The 18,988-nt window shown below is 40.4% G+C and overlaps 1 protein-coding gene across 3 annotated transcripts in view; it reads left to right on the plus strand.

Annotated features, from left to right (window-relative positions):
• Positions 1-2,120: 2,120 nt before the first annotated feature.
• TUT4 (terminal uridylyl transferase 4) overlaps positions 2,121-18,988 on the plus strand; it is a 43,249-nt gene continuing 26,381 nt past the window's right edge. For 2 of the 3 annotated variants that reach the window (XM_021529457.3, XM_085586253.1), the window contains exons 1-5: positions 2,121-2,234; positions 10,354-11,027; positions 12,699-12,862; positions 15,638-15,754; positions 17,801-17,978. In XM_021529457.3, coding sequence (XP_021385132.2) covers positions 10,466-11,027; positions 12,699-12,862; positions 15,638-15,754; positions 17,801-17,978 — 1,021 coding nt within the window. In that variant the 5' untranslated portion in view covers positions 2,121-2,234; positions 10,354-10,465. The remainder of the gene's footprint in view (positions 2,235-10,353; positions 11,028-12,698; positions 12,863-15,637; positions 15,755-17,800; positions 17,979-18,988) is intronic. The other variant, XM_021529465.3, reaches the window with a different exon arrangement.

Genomic DNA, 18,988 nt, shown 5'->3' on the forward strand with positions numbered 1-18,988 from the left:
ACACATTTTTGAGGAATATTTTAGTTGCTTGGGTGTAGGACTAAAAATGAGGCATCATACTGCAACATAAGAAGCAAGTTTTGCTCTAGAAAGGGATTTTATAAAATCTACTTCCTACAGTTTTATGATTATCATGTCTGATTTTTAGATAAAATTTAGTAGCTTTCAGAGTAATATTTTCTCCTACAAACTGATCCCAGAATCTGAAAGTTTTTAATTACTGGCATTGAATTAGGAATTCTTTAAATAATGGCCCGCTGGCAGTAGAACTCTGTTTCTTCTTTTAGTGCCATGTTTCTATAATGCTCCCTGCAATAAAATATTCTTTAACATCAGCAAAGAAGGAGGCATTGTTCCTGAACACAGAGAAAGAGACTATGTCAAAGACTGTTGGCTTTATACTGGTGTGAGTTTTCTGAGCCAAACTGCTCTACCAGTTCATATTAAAGTCTATCCAACTATTTGAAGAAAATATGCTAGTCAGGTTTGCAAACTGGCATGTGTTTGCTCACTAGCATGTCTCAGTGTTGATCTAGGAGGACTGTATCCAGCAGCAAGTATAATCTAGCTACTTCTGCAATTTACTCTTTGGCCTACTAAACCTAATAGAAATCTTGGTCAAATAAATTGTAATAGGCTGGAACCACCACCCAGTTAACCTCAGTTGTCCTCAGGGCAGCACTGCTGTTTCTGTTGCTGCTGCTCTGGACTGGCCCACATACCTAAAGGTGAATCCCATGAGCAATACCCTGAGCTACCCAGTCCTAATTTTGTAAAGTGTGAACTTCAAGTGAACCAAAAAAAAACCAAAAAAAAACCCAAAACCAAAACCCAAAACCAAACACAAAAAAAGCCCAAAGAAACCCAGGTTACCTCTAAGGATTATACTGGCTTCACAATACATTCAGGAGTATGTCTTGTCAGTATTTGCAGAATCCTGTATTACAGATTTTGCAACTTTTGTTTGTCTACACAGACTCCCTGAGGTAGTGTTTCCAGCACTATTATTCATATTACTTTTAACAGTTTCCTTTGAACCCCTTTCGTAGTTCAACACTGATGTTTTAGTGCCTTGTTTTCCTAGAAAGGCCTCCTTAGCCTGGGCTAGGAAGTGCCAACAACACATTTCACTGCCAAAAAGGGGTAGTACTGGATCACAGAGGGATTTGCCTCAGACAAGCACTTGCCAGTGCCTTTAGGTCACCGTCCAGCACTGCCAAGAGCCGGCAGGCTGGCTCTTCTCCCCCGAGACCTGCGGGTCTGCCAGCAGGCACGCTGGCCAAGCCACTGTCCCTGGCTGCTGCCGGGGCCAGCTTCATAGCCAAGGTCAGGGAGCCTGGAGTCATTTCCCCAGATCGCCGGAGCACAGCCGGCACAGCTTCTCCACCGAGCACAGGAGGAGGGCGAGAAGCCCTGGGGAGGCGGGGATCAATGCCCGGGCTCCAGCGAGCCCTACCCCGCTCCGCAGGGCCTGGGCAGCGGCTGCTCATCGCTCTCCTGACAGGACGGTGTTGTGAGGAGGGGCCGGCCCCTTCTGCCGTGCCGGCATGCAGAGGACCGGAGGAAATGGTTCTACGCTGAGACACGGGACATTCAGATTAGATACTAAGAAATAAATTGTTCCCCGTTAGGGTGGTCGGGCATTGAATCGGTTGTCGCCATCCGTGGCGGTGTTCAGGTGCGCCTGGAGCTGGCGCTGGGTGCTGTGGTTTTTGTGCCTGTGGGGACACAGTGGCAGCGCGGGGTGCACGGTTGGACTGGGATCTTAAAGGTCTCTTCCAATCTTGCTGATTCTATGCGTAAGAAGAGGCCTGGGAAGAGAAACAAGGGGGAAAACTAGGATGGCTGTTGGTGGGGGGGGAATTAAGAAAAAAAATATATGCTGCTTATTCCCTCATCCCCGCTTGCCGCTGTGGCACTGGGGGAGGGATGCCCAGAACGCTGGGGGAGACGGGGACGCGTCGGCCCCTCAACAAGGGGGAGGTTTTGAGGCACGGGGGGCTCCCCGGCAGGGCCGGGGGATGCGGGCACCGTGCCCGGCCCGGTCCCGGCCGCCGCCGCCGCCGCCCCGCAGCGCCGCCGCCCTCGGGGCGCTCCCGCCCGCCTTCGCCCCACAATGCACCGCGCCGCTGACATGGCGGCCGGGCCGGACTGAGCCGCTGCCGTCGGGGCCTGCAGCAGCCGCAGCCGGGCATGGCGGGGGCGCCGCGCCGGCTCCGCTAGCGCCCACACAGGTACCGGGGCCGGGGGCTCCCCGCGGCCGGGGGCGGCGGCCCGCGGCGAGGCGGGCTCGGGGGGTCCCGTCCGCGCCGGCGCCCCCCGCCCCAGCCCTGCCCCGCCTCGACGGCCCGCCGCGGCCTCGGGCCCCGCGCCGGGCGGGGGAAAGCGCCGGGGCCGCCCCAAGGTCAGCGGGGGACCGGGCGGCCCCCGGGGGCGCATCCGGGCCGGAGCTGGTGCTCGCGGTTTGTTGTTCGTACGCCCCGTGGAATTAAATAATGCGGGGGGAGAGACCACGGCGGTCGGCGAGGCCCGCGGGGAAATGCCCCGTGTGCGGGGCTGCCCTCGAGAGCCGTGCCCGCTCCGCCGTGAGAGGTTCTCCTTTCCGTGGATTGCAATCTGCCTGGAGTGACACCCAGGCATCCCTTCGCCTACGTGGTTGTGCTCTTTTGTTGGCTTATTTTGTATACAAATACAGCTGAACGACTTTGCTGCTTTTGCAATGTGTTGCAATTTGCCAGTTGGCTGAATGTGTCGGATTACCTGAGGCCTCCTGGCTTTTAAGGTTGTTTCTGGGTATGTCAAAGGAGGATGAGCTCGTAAACACAGAGAAACAATACAGTCGCATTTAAGCTAAGGTAGAGATTAGTACGTTAAAAAGATAGTTATAAGTATGGATCTAATAATTTTTTTTTATATCCATGCCACCTCCATGTCACTTGGCTTCCTGAGCACTGTGCCCTGGATTCAGGGGTCGTTACATTTCTTGAAAATAGAGGATACATGTTGTTTATGGTGTTGACTTGTGTTCCCGGTTTCAGTGGTTGCTTTTTGGATAGTCTGACCCCAGATAGTTATGACATAATTATTTCCGTGACAAGAAAAGTAAGCCAGCCATGGAACTATGACTTAATTACAGTACCTGGCAGAAGATGCTATATTAGGAGTAAGAGGTCTCTTTTACAAATACCAATTTTGCAATGAGCTTTTTTTAATAATTTTTCTACTTAACTTTAGTGAAAACCTTCATAAAATTAATTTTATGATAAAATTACCTTTTCCCAGAACATATATTGGGATATGTTCCCAGAAGATACAGAGGGATCAGAAAGTTCCTCCTGTGTTCTGTTCTTGCACAGAGGACAGCTGGGACTTTTTTCTCATCCCTCAGCTTGCAGTGCTAAATGCCCCGGGACACCTGCACTGTGCAGGGCATTTATGTAGTTCTTTCTCTGAAGGGAAATTCTGCAATGGGGAGAAAGAAAGGGGGCCAAGATTTCCCTGCATTGTACTTGAAAGCAAGATGTTCCTGAGGATCTTCTCTTAACTGTCTTGTGGATCTGCTTATCAGTCATGGTTCAGGATTTTTTGTATTCATGTTGATTCCATAAGGCAGTCTGACTGAGAGTGTAGTCAAGTTGCAGTCTGGGTTTTTTAAATTGTACAAAGCATTTCTACTACATTAAGTTTATTTTTGTCACTATCTTAGTGAAATAATGCAATACAGGTACTGGCTTGTAATGAGAACTAATAGAAAGAAGGATCCTGCAATTTGCTTAGTGGATTAATTTGCACAATGGAAGCAATCCAGTGGAAGTCAACATTTCTCGTGCTTTTGGCACATTAAGAGTATTTTGTATATTGCTTGATAAATTGTTTAACTTAGAAGTACAAAAGACCTAGATTTTGTAACAATGCACATGAATTTAATTTTTACCTTTTTTTTTTTTATTTTCACAGAAGTGCATGCATACATGCATATGTACTCATACTGTATCCTTGGTTTGTAATTTTGGTTCTAAGGTTTCAGCAAGTCTTTGGAAAAAAACCAATTTATCAGATGTTCTTAGATTTCATTTTCATTTCTGTTGATGCATTAAATACTACTGCCAGCAAGAAGTAACTTTCAGATTTTAGTTTTCGGTGTCAGCAAAGCTTGACACAGGAGTCTGGAATCAGTTTTGTGTTACAAACGATTGTGACTCAGTCTGCTGAGTGTGGCTGTGTGCTTGACAGTTTTCCTCAAGTTGTGATTTTCAGCATGTTTCTTCCACTAGGGAAGGTGCTGGGTGCTGGTGAACAGGCATAAGGGTACTGGTAGAAGATCTGTTTGCTCTCAGTGTAATTTGTGAACTGGTTCGCAGCTGCTATGAAGCAGTTCAAAGACCATCCCTTCCTCAAGGATTCCAGTTTGGGTGAAGGGCTCACTGTTGCTTAAATACAAGATCCAGATAAGTTTCTACACCACAATACATACTGCTGTATTGTCATTTAGGATAGCACTGAGCATAACTGGAGGTTAAGATCAAGGTGCAAAAATGGGTTTCAGTGTGTGGCTGCCATTAAAACCAGTTTTGTGATCACTTGAGGCATCTGGAAGCCTCTGAAAGGCTCTAAAGCAGTGCAGTGCTGTATTGTGCTTCCCCAGCCTCCTCACAGGTACTTGGACTGATGTGTGTGTTTGTTTTTGAAGTTAGAGCTCCCTTGTGTCAGTTCCTGCTCTGCTCTCAGCATGAACGGCGTGGCATTCAGGGGGTTTTGGGTGCTGCCCCTCTTTCCGCTTCAGGGTTTGCTGCAGTTGGGTCTGAGGTGTAAAGGACTATTGCAGTAAAATGTAGGATCAGAACCAAAATGTACAAAAGCATGAGGAGCCTATATGAAATAGAGAGGCAGGGGAGACTGTTGTTACACAGCAGGTGTGACTGAGAGAGGACAGCTTTCCCGAGCCTGGCCAGGGAGGCAGCAGCAGTAGTAGGGTCAGAAAGAGGTAGTTCTTGGCGTTGGGTGACGTTAGTTTTTCTCACCTCTTCAGTGAGTCATACAGTGCTGTAGAAGAAACAGTGAGTCAATGCAGAGTAATCTGTAACAAGCGTATCCCTTATGGATCTCCCATCCAGCATATTTTGCTCAGTTCAAGATTTAATTGTAAGATATTTGCACCTACATATGTTACTAAGTTTTGTATCAGCCAAAGCCTTTCTCGTTAGGTTATTTATTCACCAGTACTTCTGTAAATCAGATATCATCCTGTTACAGTGTTATATATTTTTACATATGTTTATTAACATAGTTATATATCGAGTGATGACTCCTTAGAAGTTTTCAATCTTCCACATTTTAAATACAGCATCAGAGCTTCCAATCTTCACTGAGCCCAGAGTGCCAGTTTTGTTGCATCCTTGATTTGTGTGTTAAAGTTTATGTGCACTGTGCTGACTTCCTTCTGAGTAGATTTTAGCAGTATTACCATTACCAGGATAAATTCTATAGTCTGTAGTAGGAGGAAGTTCTGGGACGCTATGTAGCACTTACATTTGTTACTAAAGAATATCTATGGGTTTAGCGCTGGTGGAGTCTGAAGCGCTTTAGTGGCCAGTAATCTCTGATAGTTTTAGTTGTAAGTACTTTGGAAAAACATCAAGCATGGGTAGTAGGTAGTACTAAGTTGTGTCTAATTCATCATAAACCAAACATAAATGTGTGATAATTTTTTAAACTATTTACAAAGATCATGGGAGAGGTTTGAATGATTTTTAGAAGTTCTCAGACAGAAAAATGGGCCTAAGGCTGTAAACAGTCAGAAAAGACTCCCCCACTCCAGCACATTAGGGGTGTCCATAGACATCACCTGTGCTGCATTCTAAGCAGAGTGCAGAAGACAACTTTTCCTATTGTTCCTCACTGTGGCTGTAACCTTTGTTTGCAGAATTTCCTTTTATTTTTATTGAGGAAGTTCAGCTGGGCTATATTGGTAGTGAGGTGAGGGGGGCACTGAGGTTAATCACCCCACTTAGAGTTGGAAGGCTGGCTGTGAGATTTGAGCTTAAGGACAATCATAATGGGAGAGATAAAAGCAGGTCTTGGATAAAATACAAGTCTCCCTATCTCAAAGGAGGGAATGCTTTATAGAAACAGGGTGATAACACTTATGTTTGTAGTACTTTCTGTGTTTATATTTTATCTAGGACTCCCCAGGGAAACAAAACTTAAAAGCCTGTTCTCTTTCTCTTTAGTTGCCTTTCTATACTGTAGTCCCTACTTTTGGACATTTCAGCCAGTTGGGACCATATTTTAGAACATATTTGAAGTAATGTCAAAGGGTCATTGAGTTTCTGTCTGTTTTCTGGAACAATTATGCCTCAACAGAGGAGAGGTCTCTGCTAAGGGGGAAGCAGGAGGAAGTTCCATTTCCTTGTAGGGAGTAGCTACAAATCAGACAGAGCTCCAGCACGTCTGCTCTGCTTGCCCATGGGGCTGTGATAGAGTGTGACAGAGGAGCACAAAATGAATGTGTAGGAAACCAGGTAGAGTCAGTTCTGCTGTTAATGAAATGATTTTAAAAAAGCTTTGCAAAAGAGCAGCTCAGAATGCAAGAGCTCACAGCTTAACTTGGCCTTCATCTTTGAAGAGGCCCTGTTGTTAGATTCTGACTTCAAATGTATGTGTTTGAGGGAGTTCCATACAGTGGAACAACTTGAGAGGAAAACGTGGTAGAATAGGTAGAACTATCTTCTTGAAGGTTTTTTAGTTGTTTTCTTTTTCCCTCTGTTTGGAAGTAAGCCTTAGTCTGATTCTTTGCAATTCAAGTGCAGAATTTTTAGTCTGCAAGGTGGAGGAAACAAAAGAAACTGGCAAAAATGAAAGTGAAACATTCTCATTTCTTCATTTCGTGAGCCCAAAGTGAATTCTAACCAAAGCTGATTTAAAACATTTTTAATTTGGTTGCTGTAAGTATGTATAGATTTTTATACTTTTCTGGAGTTTAAAGTCAGATGGTATCTTGTCTGACCTCAAGCTGTTGTATTTCAGCCAGGTGATTTTTCTAAAAAGGGCCAAGAGCTGAGCTAGATTTCAAAGGAGTAGTTGGCACTGTACCCTCAGAAAGCAGGGGAAACTGAGTCCCATGTAACACTGGGATATTGAATTATTGAAATATGCTGAACTGGTTTCAACAGGTTAATCATACCCCACTTTGCAGACGCAGGCAAAATGTTCTGGTTTTGTTGCCAGCTTGGCTGGGAGAAAATTCCGCTTTGATTCCAGGTCTGGCAAATTGGTATAAGCCTGAGCTTGTGAATAAGATGTGCCATCCAGGTTTCTACAAAGATGCCATCTCAGCACTGATTCACTCCATTCCAGAGTTTTGTTTCCAACCAACTTGTTTTTAGAGGCACTCCTTTCCCCATTTCTCTCTCTCCCTCTGGTCATATGTAGATGGCCAATGCCTGACAGAGGATGATCTTTTTGTGTCTGTCCTGGGTTCGGAAGAGGTCTCTTTTTGTTTCTCATATTGAGTTTTAGTAGTTGGTTTATTTATTTATTATTGAATATGTTGCAGCAGTTAACTTTTTTTTTTGTTAGCTAAATCATTTCAGTATTAAAGAGGAAAAGGAAAGAAAAAGAAGTCCCAAAGTTCAACATTATTATTACACTTGCATTTCAGATTCTGCATTTCATTGTGGAACTCCTAACTTCTATTTTGTAGAGTATTCTTGTCTTATGAAATATCATGATCTCTCTTAATTCATATTTCTTAGGAATAAAGATTATATCTGCTTTTTAACATTATCTACTTACATTTGATTACATTCTTGATATGTAACACTATCACAGTACTCAAATCATTAGCTGGGAGAACCAGTTTTTACTAGCAGTTTCTTTAGTTACTTTTTCCCATCACATTTGTACATTTGTACATTTGATTAAAGATTATACATTCTCTTTGAATAGATAATTGTGTATTTAATTGAATGGAGGCGATAAAATATTTTGAATAATTTTTGCAGTTTTTTTAAAAACCTACTTTCAAAATCTGACTCTAACAACCAAAATGCAGCCCCTTTTTTCCTCTAATGCCGGTAGGTTTAATCTGGCCGCGTCGCCAACAGGAGTTGTCCCCACCCTAGGAGTTGTTTGTTATGGCCAGGCGTGCTCCTCCTCCTGCTGCCGGGTGCCAGCTTTCTTTCTGTTCGGCTGGATTGGTTTTCCGGTTTGGGTGCCGGCAGCGCTGCCCAGGGGAGGGAGCAGCCCCGGCGGTGGCAGCGGGCGCGGCGTGGGCAGCGAAGGGCGGCGTTGCCCCGGCTGGAGCTGGGGCTGCCCGAGCTGCTTCCCCCAGCCCGGAGCCGGCCTCGGCGTGCCCCTGGCCGGAGCTCAACGGGCCATTGCCGAGAGTCTTTGTGGTTTGGGTTAGTTTATTGGTTTGGGGAGTTTTTCTCCCCTCCTCAGGTTGAGCAAGTAAAGCATGGTTAGTTTAGAATTTGAAAAATCATGTTCTCGTTGCTCTTCTGGTTACATGAAATTAAAATCGAAACCTAGTGTAGAGGTTAAAGACAGTGACGTGTACAGAGCTATACCAGCTCACCAATCTCTAGAACAGAGCTTTGTACAGGAGCTCAGGGACTGGAGTAACTTGAATTTAGCTAACCTGCGGGGACCCTGGGCTCTCCTTGCCACCCTGAGGCTTCAGCAGTGCTGGTACAGCTGGGCAAGAGTTCCTGCTGCTTTTTGATTAGAATTGCTATGGGAATGACTAGCTACAATCCAAAGGCAAATATTATTCAATATTTGTGAATTTTGATCTAGAAGTAAGAACCATGTGCAGTCAGTGTTTAATAGAAAATAGTTGCAATATTAACTGAATGTATTTGTGAGATAAAATACTTCGCAATTGGAACCAATTTAGGAATGGAGATTTTTTTTTTTCTTAATCAGTTTTTATATTTTACTAAAGAATGTGATGCTGACAGCATCTTCAGGAAAATTCTTGTGAGTTTTGTTTGTTTCTTTGATTTCTCACCTTTGAAAAATACATATTTTCAATTATATCAATAGTAACTTAAGATAACCCTTTTTAGAACATGCTTTGTATCCTGAAGTATTTTCTGAATTGTGTCTCATTAAAATAAGATAGTAACTGTATTATATAGCCTGAAAAAAATGACTGTGCTTTATACTGATAATATTCAGAAGGGTTTTGTTGTTTTTTTTTTTTTTTAAAGCAGACATTTTCATCTGATCCTTCATTCTGGTTATTGTTTCTAAAGTACAAAAGTATGCTGTGATACTTCTAATGACTGTAATTCATAGGCTTTTCTATTTATTTTCTTCACTAAATGATAAATGATGGGTTCTCAAAAACCCAGAAATTTCCATGGGTCATGCATTTACCTGGCAAATATGCATCTGGACAGGAAAGAGAGAACCTCTGCACTCCATATTTTGTTATAGTTTTACAAAAATTTTCTTCTTTGTCTAATACTTAATTCTTGTAGTTTTCAATTGCTAAATGTTATTACAAGAAAAAAAATCCGTATCTTTGTTGCAGATTCTTGCCTTCATTTTCCATATTAGTAAGACTAATTCCTTACAAACAGACCCACTTATGCTGAACCTCCTCCCACTGGAAACACAAGCATTGAGTTGTCTCCAACATAAATCTCAGATGATCATATACCACCTAAAGGCCTGAGGTTTAGATGAGAAAAGTTAATCTGCAGCTAAAGAAAATATTTACTATTTGTGAGGGTTTTTTTAAAAGAATCTTACTTAATTGCTGACAGTTAATTTGTATGATAATAGGAGCTGCAGGTGATTGATTGGTCAGGTTTATTATTAATACTTTGAGCTATATCTCTAAATGCTTTTTAAAATCAGTTAATAAAATGGAGCTTGCTTGCCTTGCTGGAAACAGAATTAGTTTCCTCTAGTGGCTAATTTGAGCTGTGTGTTTATTGAGTGATACTTTTTAGATGTGCTAAATTTTTTTCTTTTTTTTCCCAATGTAGTTGCAGACTTGGTTCTTGTTTTTGTTCAGAAAGTCAGAAATAGGAAGGAAAGAAAAAAGCAAGCTGTTGGCAGGTTTATCACTGAGTGGTTTTTAGCATGTTTTGCCATTTTTTTTTTTCTCTTCATAGCCCTCGTCTTTTAAATACAAATCAAAATGATCAAAATTTTCATGAGTTTTACTTTAATACTGGAATGTATTGTGAAAACGTACTTACACCTGTGGGGGGAATATGCTTCCTATAATAATTTGTATTAGCACCTTCCTTTAGAGAAGTTTATTTAATATGCTGTCTACATAGAGATTTAGTCTTTTTCCTTAATTTTAAAAATAACTTATCATTATTTCTTCAGTAGACAATCAGCTACAATCCTTGCCTGCGCAGAGGATTTAAAATCAACGGCAAATTGCTGAAGAATTGCACTTCAAGTGGTCTCGAGACAGGAGAAGCAGGTCTTCACTATAATGGAAGAGGCCAAGAGCTCAAAGAATGGAAATCATGACCCAAGGAAGTCTGTCCGTCTTGTCTGTGAGGAAGGCAAAACAGTCAAAGTTACAATTAATCAAAATTATAAACATAATAGAAATGACAAATCTGTGAAGGATGTTGGGAGAAGTTCTCCAAGCGGGAATAGCAGCAGAAAAAGTAAACAAAATGATATTTGTTCTGAAAAACAAGGAGAAAACAAATCATGCAAAGTAAATAGTTGTATTCCTGGAACTAAAGATTTGGGATCAAATGTTCAGGATCGAAGTCATGGAAAAGCAAAAAAATTTTCTAATTTATCATCAGCAATGGAAAGCTTGAAACAGACAAAAGGCCAACCAGTGGGAGAAAATGCTCCAGGCTCCCATGTTTCAGGGAATGGGGTCAGCATGGAAAGCTTAACAGCTCCTCAGAAAGGGAAGCTGGTGCTGGAAAATCCAGTGGGAGTTCATACTTTGAAGACTAGTGTTGATCAGGCTGGTGATCCTGGTAAGACTGCTGCAGATCAAAGAAAAATGGAACATAAGCCTGATGACTTCAGTGAGTATTAGTTAACACTGCCTTATTCCATTTTCTTCTGGTGCAGTTGCTGAAAGTCTGAAATGAGCTTTGAAATGTTTCTGGTCGTGTTATTTTTTCACATGTACGAAGTTGCTGATTGCATTTAGAAAGAACATGATGTTCATACAAGCATATTGCTTAGAAAACAAGAGATTATGATAATAGCTGTCCTTTTTTCTTATGCCTAAGACCTAAACATCTTTGTAAGCTACTTAGTGTGCGTGGGTTTTAGGCAATTTTGTGAATATAGTGTCTTAGGAAGGGGGAACCCTTCCTAATATCATTGCCACCCAGGGAAATGCCAGTTATTACTGCTTTTCAGAAAGATCAGGGGGAAAATGGGCAAGAAAAGTTCCTGTTATAGGTAGAGGGGAAATATTTACTTATTTTCTGTGACCATTGTGCTCTTTTTGTTACTAAAAATGTTTAGAGTAAGCTTTGGCAAGTGCCTTTTTGATTTAGGGAGCTCTGGAATACCTGTCATCCATCAGTGGTTACCCTTACGAGTGTGCATTTCTTACACGTTTTTCAATGTCAAAATTAAATATATTGATCAAACTTGTCTCACCAGGCTAATTCCATAGCTCAGGATTTATCACGCTTCTTTAGAATGCTTTTTGTCTTTAATTAAAATGCTGTTTTAAGATGTCAGCCAGTGTAGACCTTGTGTTTGAAGTATTTCCCACAGCTACAGCAGTTGCTTATATGGAAATACAAGGAAAATAACAAAGTGTGTGGTTTTTTAGCTGTCTTAATAGTGTTTAACAGGAAAAACAAGTTCAAGTGGCAGCATCCTGTGATCACTCAGCTCTTTGTAGACCACCATTATGTACTGTGGAGACCATCTGTCACTGAGAAACCAGGACTTGAAAACTTACTCAGCTTTGATTCCTTGCTAGTCTGGGGACACTGATCTCATTTGAAAGGAAAGCAAAAGGAAAAGACAAAGCACAAATAATCCTCACTTTTGCTTATGTAAAAGCGACTGGAATAATTTGCTGTTTGCAGAGATGAGTGGCCTGTGACCAGTGCACAGGCATGTGGAGGAACTGGCCGCGTGGCACTGGGCTGAGTTTGGGAGCAGCAGCGGTGCAGAGCTCAGTGGCTGCTGCCTGTGGGCGAGAGGTGTCACGGAGCGTTCAGGTGTGACTCCAGCAGCTTCCAGGCTGAGGGCTGGCACTGCCTGCTGACTGGCTCTGTAGGGTCATCTGGGTGAACGTCTTTGAGGCAGTTCTCTGATTTACTTCCTTAACAAAATGTGTTGTGTACAATAATTTTATGCCTAATGTTTATTGTTTCTTTTACAGTAGGGCATTGGGATCGTGTTTACTCTGTTCTGGATGGCAAAACCCTTTCTTGCTTTGAACAATTTAAGAGACTGTGAATTTGATTGAAACACAGAATTAATCTGCCTTTATATGTTGTGTTTTTGACAGCACTTTTAGTAGCAGATTAGTCTCTGAAGTCCTTTTAAAATACTAGTTAACATACTGGAACGATTTTAATGTTTAAGGTGATCTTGGCCAGTGTTTGGATAAAAAACTGGAATGTAGCTCTAATTTTTGTCTGCTTCTTAGCTGCTCTGTACTCTAATTTTCACTTTTCCTCTCCTTGAATTACTCTGAAGAAAGTAACTGTTTCTTGCTTTAGGTAAAATAAAGAATTCTGAATCAACAAAAGAACATACATTGGAAGCGGATTATTTAGAAAATACTGGTGTTATTGATGAATCTAATCTGACAGTTGAACAGCAACTAGGATTGAAACAAGCTGAAGAACGTCTGGAAAGAGATTATATCTCCAGACTTGAAAAAGTAGGTTGGGTTATTTATCAGATAAAAAAGAAAATGTGTGTCCTCTTTCATTATCATCACCATATTTCTGGTTGGGTGGTGTTTCTACTACAGCCTGCTGCTTCTGTTTCTTTCTTAATAACAAGTCACTTTCTGATACTGTCTCTAGTAGTTGACTAGTTTCTTGTGGCAGATGATACAGATTGGAAACTTAGTGTTACTTTTGTGGCACATGTAGCCTTTGCAGAACAATATTTTTTAAATTTTCTGTATCAGAATGTTTTCTGTTCCAATATTTAAGTTGTTTAGGTTCTCTTCTTTTTTAGTAGCAGTAGGATGTTGGCTTAATGTTGGAACAGCAATGATTCCCATGGCCTCTCCTTAAGAATTGGTCTATGAGGTATTCCCAGCTCTGTATGTGTTGCAGTTGATAATACATAAGGAATTATGTTTTGCTGTGATATTATTTAGTTGGAGGTTATTTATTCCATTTCACTTTTTGTGATCTCTGAATTTTTGTCATTTTACCTTTTGTGTATCCTCTTCCAAGTCAATATATTTTACATTTATAGTCAGCATTCTGTTGCATTTCCTACCTCTTCAACAAAATTGTGGATATTTCTGCCCCCACAAGGACCCCTGCTGAAGAATACTTGGCACATGCTTCTAGGTACAAGTGCTCTGAGGACAGTTCTCTCAGCAGTTTTGCTCCCACCTTACTATTCTTTATTTAGATACTATTTATGGTCTCCTTTTGAGACTGGTACTATGACAAGTGACAAAGACTGTAAAATTCAAATACAACGTCTGCTGCTGCTTCTTCAAGAGCTATGACTGATCTTTAAAAAAGCAACCCTAAGATTGGGTTAGTGCAATTGTTTGTAGCAGATCAGGTTGTCACTTCTGACCTGTTTTTTCCCTATGTGCTTATTAAAAATTTATTACAGTAATTTTCTGAATGCTAATTCTGACTGGTGTCTAATTCCTTGGCTCATCTGATTTAGCCCTTTAAAGATATTCTTACATTTCTCTTTCCTGATGATCTAGAACCTTCCCATTCTCTGTGAGTTCTTTCAAATACAGCTGCTCTTTTATAGATTAACTCCTTGAGTATCCAAGGGCAAATTTCATGAGACCTGGCTAATTTGGGTGCATCTGTCTTACACAAGTAGTGGTCTGTAACTTTTCTGTCTTATTTTGAGTTTTTGCCCTTTTCATTGGAGTTAAGCATAATTAGATTATTTTAAAAGTCTTCACAATAAAGGCAAAATAAAAGTTATTACATGATTCAGCCTTCCTGGCAACATTTATTGGCATAGTACTGCAGACTGATATTGTAAAGAAACACAGCATTTTTCAAAAATAGTTTTACTGCTGATACTCATTTTATTTTAAAAGAATGTTAAAATCTTTTTTATCTAATTCAGTTGTCAGGCATCAAATACTTGAATCTTCCCATGTCAGGTGTAACTGTCTTAGGTTGTTTTCCAAATGGATGTTTAATTTTATCTTACTAGGTACTTGTCTTAGAGAAAACGAAAATAGGGTTAAAGAGAATTGGTAATTAAAGTAGTATTTTAAATTTATATTTACTCTGTAGTTGGAGAATATCAGACTGTTTTTTTTCCAAAAGCAAAAGGTCAAACTCAGTAAGCGGTGAGTGGAAAAACTTGCCCAAATTTAACAGTGGTTTAGGTCTCTATATGGTAAGTCAAATTTGTTTAACTGATCTGTAATCCACCTCAGTGTCTTAAAATGGTGTTCATTCATTGTTGTGTCACTTTTTAAACATCTGGTATTTTCAGTATACTTTTTGGGTTTAGTAAATATAGATGTATTAAAATTAAGATGAAAATGTTAAAGTAGTTTCTTTTTCTCTCCCAGGTATTGGAAAAATCTAACAGATCTGTAGAAAAACTAAAGTGGTTTTTTTTTGAACCCTTTTGTCTCTGCAGTGAGCTTTTCAAAAGGTTTCCCATCTCTGTAGCTGTGATCTGTTAGAGCAAGAAGATGCAATTGCAGGATGAGATAGATAAAGTGGAGTATTTGGGAACAGCCCCTTCTCTTTGCAGTCCTTTCTGCCTTTGAGTCCAGCAGGCCTTAATGGTTTCCTGGTGTCCCCTCATGGACCCCGGGAAAACAGGTTCTCTTCTTCCCCATCATCTCCGGACGTTTGGCTCCTTCTTGCACACTTGGGGATCTCCCAGGTGTCTCCAGTTCTGAGCATTCCAGAGCATCCATCAGAGTGGAATAGCATCAGCCCTTCTGGAGGATCCCACCTTGGCCGAGCGCAGTGATGGGGAAGTGTCTGTGTTCCCCAGGCTGCCCGGCCACACCCTTCCCAGCAGGGCAGAGCCATTGCCCTGGCTGGTGCACACAGCACCGTGTGACACAGCAGCAGGGCAGCACTTGGCTGAGCTGCTGCCATTTCCTCATCAGAGAAAGGCGGGGAGATGCTGAGATTTAGCCAGTAATTAAAAGCTTCACCTGACAGGGGAATGGCTTACTAGTCTTTAGGTCAGCCTTAAGAAGCATAAACTCTACAGCCTTAATCTTGCCTCACTACATTTACTGAGAAATGTAATATTCAAGTCATCTCACTTCCTTCCCTCACTCTCCCCACTTGTCATAAAATTCAATTCTGCTTGTTTCTTGAAAATTGCTTACTGTTTGCAAAGCAGCTTTACATTAAAAGTGTTACATAATAGTTAAATGCAGTTTATTTATCCAAGAATTTAGTTTTTCAGGCACTACTGGTAGAAATATTTGTTTTAATCTATGGCAATTTTTCCTCAGCGTTCCCCAGAATACACCAACTGTCAGTATCTATGCAAGCTCTGCTTAGTCCACATTGAAAATATCCAGGGAGCCCACAAGCATATTAAGGAAAAGCGTCATAAGAAAAATATAATGGTAAGTTAGCAAAATTATGGCTATTTTTTTCTTTCTTATAATCCTCTTTTTTATTTTATTTTTGAAATTTTTTTTGTTGTTGTTGCGTGGTTTGTTTTCTTTGATCATGTTCATTTAGGTGAAAGTTTGTGTGCTGAACAGAGATCCACAAATTTCTGTTTTCTGTTTAAGAGGAAGGGTTTGATGATTTACCAGGCAGAGAGGAAAGGACAGTTTTGGTCACCGCTTCTGAATTAGTATCTCTGAGTAGCGAGCAATTTATCATACTTTTAGTAAAAGAATGCAAGGTAACTTAGGTGAGAAATATATATTACACAAAAATATATTCAATTTTTCTATTCTCTGAAAATAATGCCATTCGTAGCAAGACATCCAGGGACTGGAGGTGGGGCTGGGGATGTTGTTTTTATGGGTTTTTTTTACTTTGGCTGACTTGTGAAGTTTAGAAGAGTTACAGGACAGAAGGATTCAGTTCATTCATCATCACCCTGGGTTTATTAATGTACTTAATATGAAAAACAATTCTAAGGCTTACAAAGAGAAAACCGGTTTCCTTATCAGATACCATGGTTCTATGGTTTGCTCTAAAGAACTGTTACATGTAAGAAATCCAATAAAGGTGCATAGATTGTCTTGCCAGCCCATTTTTGTAAATGCTGATGAAGAGCTACAGATTGCCCAGTATGTTGGATTTTGTGATTTAGATGGTTAAAATTACTCTTTCTATAACCGTTCCCTGAAATTCAGTCAAATTACTTTCACATGTTTCCATGTATTTCTTGCCATACTTCTGTTTTTCATTAATGCTCTAATTCTAAAATGTGTGCAAGTCATCACCTGGAAGACTCGAAATGTCATAAATCCATTAAATCTCAGAAAGTAACATTTTTACATTATGGTCTGTAATTATTTGTAAAGGATTCTGGTTCTCTTACTGTCTCCTAAATTGCATCATGCTTAAAGAAATGAGCCAGCCCTATGATTGATCTATAAAAGCTTCCTTACCATGCTTTTCATCTGGGCACGAAGATGAGAATTGAGCAATGAGCTTTCTTTAGCACTGAATGGCATTATGGAGGACAAGGAACAGTTTTACTTGTTAACAATTACCCCAGTAGCTTTATGTGCAGCATCATGGTGATACCTATGTAACTGTCTTAAATGTTACTGCATAAAATTCTCCTGTTTACAGCTCTGTGAGATACGTGACAATCAAATAAGCTCAGCAGCAGCTGTGGTTTCCCAACTCAAGAAAAGTCCTAACATGGCGACATAAAAAAGATCCCATACTATTTTAAAAATGCTCATATTCTTTCTTACACTTAATTTGTTCAGATAAGAACAGAAGAGATGAGAGATGCAGCCTAGAACTAAAGAAACATTTTCATACTGTACTGTGTTTTCTTAGTGCATATTTATTTTATGATTATTATTTATTTCAGTCACATCTTTCATGTAGTTGATGAAACAAGAGGTTGTTGTACTTAGTCCCAAATGACTTGAGTCCCAAATGACTTCATGTATCTGACACATTCTTGCTATTGGATTGGGTGCACTTAATCTATTACTTTCTGGAACCAGCTGTTTAAGCAGTAATGGGAGTCAACTTAAAAAATTCCCTTGGAGCTAGGAATACTTTTTCTGCCTCTGATAACTTTCCTTCAAGTACAATCCAATCTGCAAAAATCCATTTGACTTTTCCAGCTCAGTTACTTTTATGATGTAGTAACAATTACAGCTTTTTATTTTCTTGGATGAATTCTGCTTCAGAACTGTCAGAAAATGTGGTTCAGGAATGGAATATAGAAGATTCCTTCTCCAGTTGCCAGCTGTGAAATTACATTTTCTGTTTTAAACACTGACCATCTGCTCTCATTCCTGGGACCACACTATTGTATTTGCCAGTTAGGCCAAGCAGAGTTCTTCCCTTTGGAAGTGCTTGGTCAGGACACAAACAGCAAACAGCGTGTTCCAATATAGCAGTAAGAGATAGCCTTTTCCTCTTAAAATACCAGTTTTTAATGACATCATCCACCAATTATTCAGGAAAAGCAAGAAGAAAACGAGCTGCGGGCGCTCCCGCCGCCCTCGTCTGCACAGTTGGCTGCTCTGAGTTTCACTCTCATTGAGGCAGCAAATGAACAAGGCATCTCAGATGAGGACTTCAGAATTCGGCAAGAGATTGTAAAAGAGATGGAGAAAATTATTCAACAGCCCTTACCAGGTATTCATAATATTCTCCATTTGCTTTAGGTGAAAAATTTTCATTATTTTTATATATATTTTTGATACCTTTGTTAATGGTGAATGAGTGCATTTGGGGTTAAATTATCTTGGTAGTGTACAATATTAATATATGCAGACTTTTAAAAATAATTAACAAAAAGAGGAAAATATTAGTGTTTATTTGTCCTTGTTTTTGATGTGTTTATTGATCCTCTTTAAAGTGGTAGGATAAGATAACAAGAAGTAGACAGTTGCTTCTTTGCATTGATTTCCCATCAGCTCCTATAGTTAATGCACTGGGAGTTTGAAATCAGATTTTTGGAGCTGCAGTAATGTTGACTTTGTGCTAATGGTGGTTTGGTGTTCAGTGCATCTGAACAGGAGAAAATATTAATTGCATTGCCAAAAAAAGTTCTAAATTTTTAATTTCATCTATGTTGGAATTGGGTGTTATTCTATATATTCAATTTATTTTAGAAATATATTTTTTCTCTTTGCTCTATAATAATACAGCTGTAAAAAAGATTTTGGTATGTGCAGGATAATCAGCTTTAGTTTTAGATGCTCTGTGAAGTACCTGCTTAAACATAAGGTGCTGAATAGAACAGGGGTTTGTAGGGTGGAGATTTGCTAAATCTGTTTGCTATATAGTAAGTGGCTCCTAGTGCAAACTTCTGTTCTGGCACTCCAGGGAGTTTTCCTACTGATAGTGGAAAGCATAAGACAAAGCTTTTTCACATAACATTTTCTACATAAATGCTCAGGAAAACTATTGTTACTTTGTCTGGCTGACTTGTTTGGACTGATGAGCTTCTGTGGAGGTGTAGGAGTACTGGAAGGGCAATCTGTAATAGTAAATGACAGTTTGTTATTCTCCTTTTCAAAGCCTGCTATGTTTTAATGAATGTGTTTTCCTAAGTTGTAAATTCAGAAAAATTTAATTCATGCACTGTGTAGAAAACATCTGATCTTCTGGCATGATTTTCTCTTGAGCTCACATTAGAACTA

This window comes from Lonchura striata, chromosome 8 (assembly GCF_050655825.1).
Source record: "Lonchura striata isolate lonStrDom1 chromosome 8, ASM5065582v1, whole genome shotgun sequence".
Lineage (NCBI taxonomy): Eukaryota > Metazoa > Chordata > Aves > Passeriformes > Estrildidae > Lonchura > Lonchura striata.